The sequence below is a fragment of the Pseudomyrmex gracilis genome, unplaced genomic scaffold, assembly GCF_002006095.1.
Source record: "Pseudomyrmex gracilis isolate BER0280 unplaced genomic scaffold, ASM200609v1 scaffold_1321, whole genome shotgun sequence".
Lineage (NCBI taxonomy): Eukaryota > Metazoa > Arthropoda > Insecta > Hymenoptera > Formicidae > Pseudomyrmex > Pseudomyrmex gracilis.
The window spans coordinates 26,565-31,634 of NW_018021905.1; the positions used below are offsets into that span (position 1 = coordinate 26,565).

General features: G+C 31.2%; 1 protein-coding gene across 1 annotated transcript; it reads right to left on the reverse strand.

Annotated features, from left to right (window-relative positions):
- Positions 1-1,119: 1,119 nt before the first annotated feature.
- On the reverse strand, positions 1,120-5,032 carry LOC109862053 (uncharacterized protein C3H1.02c-like). Its single transcript, XM_020441948.1, has 12 exons — positions 4,865-5,032; positions 4,223-4,738; positions 3,886-4,134; positions 3,585-3,758; positions 3,201-3,422; positions 2,929-3,106; positions 2,596-2,848; positions 2,007-2,193; positions 1,802-1,936; positions 1,607-1,699; positions 1,386-1,534; positions 1,120-1,285 (listed from the first exon to the last, which is right to left on the reverse strand). The coding sequence occupies exons 2-12, from the start codon at positions 4,346-4,348 to the stop codon at positions 1,204-1,206; spliced, it is 1,848 nt and encodes a 615-aa protein (XP_020297537.1). The 5' UTR covers positions 4,349-4,738; positions 4,865-5,032; the 3' UTR covers positions 1,120-1,203.
- Between the last annotated feature and the right edge of the window lie 38 nt (positions 5,033-5,070).

A 5,070-nucleotide genomic window follows, 5' to 3' on the forward strand; every position in this document is an offset into this window, starting at 1 on the left:
CCGTATAATTTTAAGAATTGAGATTTCAATTCAAAAAATACTTGTAAAAATTTACAAGTAGAATTCGTTACATTTATATATATATGTATATATATGTACACGCATAGTTTCCGCACAAACATCCTGCGAATGGCTCGTATCGGCCTTATTTGATTCCTGTTGAATATGCTTATGGTTCTATTCCGTGCTACTGATTTACCGAAATGATTTATAGCGATTTCGGCTGGTCTGCACCGGTGTGCCACCTGTGTAGAGTTGGTGCAAGTGTGTGCAGTGCGTTACACTCATGTGGTGTTGCACTGGATATTTCGACCACAGTAGTGTGTATCAGCCGAACACGAGACTACACCAACTAGCTCCAACTAGAGAGAACCCTGAGAGCGGCTATAAGAGTTTCTGCGATAGCTTTTCGTGGACATGGTTCTATTCTGTGCTAAGTTTGTGGACATGGTTCTATTCCGTGCTATGAGAACACCGACGTGGTGGGGATACGCACACAAGCAAGACCGTTGTCCGTGTGCGCTCGTGGAAGAGTGCAGATATATTATGTCGATTACAATATATGACGACGGTTCTTTTCTATTTTGCTTTTTAAAATACTGAGTTATTGTAAATTAAGTAAAACTTTTCTTNTAAAATTTGATAACAATGCAAACGTTATTAGAAAAATATTACTTACACTTGTTATAATAAACAAATAAAGTATTATTTATTNACTTTTTTTTACTACCAAACTTTTACAAAATAACACAAGTGTAATTCTATATCGTACAAAAACAGATTTTGTGTGTATGACAAAAACTACGAAATTATATTACGTTAAAATTNTATCCTAATCGAAATACTTATCTGCCGATTCAGAAATATTATGTCTTGGTGGTGGAACTTTTTCTTAACCATATTAAAACCTTTAGTTTTATAAAATAATATGTTAGTGTTCTAAAAACTATACGCACAAACAATTTAACATGCATTTTATTTGGTAGAAAATAAAAAATACTATTCGCATTTTACAATCCCGTTATTATAAAATTGCATTACGTATCATATATTTTAGTAATAAAATAGTTTTGAGTTTACAAGGTTTTATAAATTTTTCGGACAAAACAATGTGTAGATTTTTTATATGTCACATCAAGATATATAAGTTTTACACCTATATAACAATTTTTTACTGGACACATCCTTTTATCANTACTCATTTCAAAATTTTCTATAGATTACTCTTTCAACATATGCCTTTAGATCTTCCAGACTTTTGTATACTTTAAGACTGAAATTCATTCTGTAAAAGAGTAAGGAGAAGTAATTACATACGTCTCTTATTTTCGTATTTATTAGCATAAAAAGAGATAGGAAAAAATAAAAAATGAACNTATACTTACTTGTGGAAAGCACTCTCTATTTCGGCGACTTTGGAAATATTACACACAATGGCAGTTTTGCATTTTCTCGGGTTAAACAATGGTTTGATGTATAAATCTCTCACACGGTTCATGTCATCCATAGTAACGGCGGATATGTGTTGTACTATCTGATGAATATAATCGTCATACGGCACGTTTCTACAGTAACATTTCAACGATAGTTCTATCATACGCCTTACGTTGTTTGCTTCGTTCACACAATTCAAGATAGCTAACGATTTAGCTGATTCGTAAAGATATTGGTTCCATTTGGTTTTGGCAATATGCGTTTCCTGTATCAAAAAACCACAACTATAGACAATCGAAACTTGCACTATTTTCAAGCAATTACATATACGTGTCCAACTCAGTTATAATCTTAACAAAAGTCATACTGCAATCAACTTCAAGTCCTTGTATACTGATAATATGTCTGCATGAAAAAGCTCCATCCATAAAAGTCCCTCGTCCGGTGACACGTGAAGGTTGTAGCTAGTCGCTTTGTTTATAGTTGTTTTCCACATAGGTCCCTGGAAAAGTATGCGTGCATGAAACAGCTGACGAACATTTTGCATTTTTAACGAACAATCACGTGCTTACTCCTATTTGTATAAAATACTTCACGCAGACAATCAAAGCTGGAAAATCGGCATGTTGAACATTATTTATGCACGGACAAGTTTGGGCAAAGAATGTAGAATTTATATGTTCTAATCCGAGAATAGACCCGTTGTAGATCAACCAATCAAAAGATTTAAGTAGTTCCCAATCAGCGGTGATGTTAGGTCTGAAACGTGCGTAATTGATAAAATTGCTACATTTCCATACTTTTACATCGTATATCTACAGCTGACTAAGAAAGATCAAAAACTGATATACACAAATATTAAAAACTATGATATCATTAAGTAGTATAACAATGGCATAAGTCTCTTACAGGAGTCGTGAAATTTTTTTTATGTTATAACTTATTGGNATTTAAATCTTATATATCTTTCTTCACATTATTAAACACTAAAAATACGAAACACTAAAAGTACGAAACTTTTTACATCTATATGTATCACTTTTAGATCTCCTCTTATTTTATCCGTCCGCGTCAATTGCGCGACTCACTGTAAGAACTTAAATAAAGTAAGCCCTAAGCTTCTGATTACTATGGTACTTTATCAAAATGTTTTTTAAATACTTTGGTTTTTCTGAAGTCACCAGATCTGAAAAGTATTTATTCCATGGAGCATAAACATCTGAAACTTGTTCTGTTAATTTATCGACATTTACGGCCATATATACAAACATATTCTTCGGTGAAATCAGTAGTTTTCGAACAGATTCGATTTCCGTTATTAAGTAATTTTGGACACCATCAATATCTAAATTATCCATAATATCACTATAAAAAGTGTACTGCCGTAAGGTGTTGCATGTAAACTGGTTAGTGTCTGCCAAACAAAAAGTTTATACTATTATTGGTAATGTGTATTCGAAATGTGAATATTAAGTACAATTTCAACAGAANAACCTTTTTGGTATAACACTATGTCCAGTAAAGTCTTTACAAGATTCTCTCCTTTTGTATAACTTTCAAATTTGCGTATTAATTGTGTTACTACTTTTTTTAATCTTTTGGCCGTTAGTTTAGAATCATATAAAAGCTCTTTACACCATTGTACACCTTTTTCATAATTCTGTAATTCAACCTATACAAAAAGAAAAGTATACAAAAGCTAAAATTTAAAAGTATTACAAATTATCTTTTTCCGGAAGAAATTAGTGAAACAATGTATACATTACCTGAAGCACTAAAGATATACTATTACTGTAGTTTCCGTTAATATTAATACCAAAATGAGATTTACATCTTATAGTATCAGCTGCTAATAAATCTTTTATTTTTTCGTAAGGAATTAGCTGATTTTCTCTTTTCACCGGGGATTCTGTGATTAGTTCATTCAATAACGGAATATAGTATCTATCTTTTGCATTAAGATAAGAAGTGTCTATAATAACTTGTAACTAAATTTGAAATAAGTAAGTATTTAGCACTGTATTTTACAAATAATTGATAGTATTTCAAGTATATATTTTGAAAAACTAAATATAAAATAGATATACAAATTTTCATTTTTACAATAGAATCGTATATAATTATATGCGATAAACAAGAATGGTACTCACATAAACAAAATTTGTATTAACATGATCTAAGTGAGTAAACAATGGCAGTTTTGTAACATCTAGTTTAGGATGTTGCTTGAGTGTTTCAGTGTTATACCTTTCAATGTCATGAAAGATGATGGAATCTGTGTCAAGTTCAGGCANCTTCGTAATTACTTTGTAAGGCACAAAGTTCTTAAAAGATCGGTAAAAAAATCAAAGAAATAGATAAATTTAATTAAATATTACCAATATAAAAGATAGTTACTATATTTATAATCTAATATATAGCAATTTAATATATATGTATATATACACATACACAATCTTTGATAGCTTGCTGAAGCTCTTTTTTTTTCTGTTCTAAACAATTTATGCCTAACTTCGCGATTTGCTCAGCTATATGTTTTTCTTCTTCTTGTAACTTACGATACTCGTCTAAACTGGGCTTGCCTCTTACAACAACTATCGGTGCGTCGACAAAATAAGTTTTGAGAAGATGTAGAAAATATTCTTCAGGTTCGACTTTCAATTTCTCGAGATCGCGTATATTATTTAAACTTTGATCCAACTATGCGCAATCAAGAAAAGAAAAATACAATTAAATATATAATTAAACTAAATCGAGTACAATTTGTACCTAGAGTAAAATGTCTCACATTAGTGGTATTTCCGTATATTATATGATCAAATACTACGGATGCGATATTGTCATGCGGATTATTTTCGAGGATAATGTTGTAGTGTAGAATTAATCGATGAATCACAGTTTTCATCGTTTCCATATTTATACCATTGGTATATAAATCGTTAAATATTTCATGAACTGAAGTTTTTGTGATCAGATTGATTTTGTCTATTGGTACGTCCTTAAAAATGATATTTAAGACCGAAACTGGCCATCTGAACGAACGGCATTGAATAGTGCAGGAAAGTTTATTTTTTTTAACAAAATCTTTTGTCAACGGACTACTGCTTGTCTGTGTGAGATATTCTAGGAGTAAAAGACAACCGCGATAGTCGTATATTTGAGTAATTGGCGAAGGTCCTTGCCAAGCAACATACACCGAATCATATGTATTGCCAGGGGATGGTACAGCGACGTCCACTTCGACGCTTTCCTTAAGTTGTTCAATCGGAATTTGCCAAGGTTTCTTGAATATATCTTTTCTTTTCTACAATTGTACAATATCAAACTAAATTTTACAATAATATAAAAATGATTTAGACATACTAGTGCTTTGATATAGAAGAAAAAGAGTAAGTGCAAAAACACGCAATACTTTTAACAATGCCTATACCTCCGACAGTATTTTTTGTTCTAAAGGCAGTAATGCTTGGAAAATTTGATCGTGTTTTATTTTACCCGTTATCAATATAGTCAAGTTTTCAGGTCTATAGAATTTTTTGTGAAACTGTTTAAGTTTTTCAATAGTAGTACTTTCGCGCAAACTTTTCGTTGTACCTATAATTAGAAATATAAATATTTCTTAGGGTGTATTTCTAA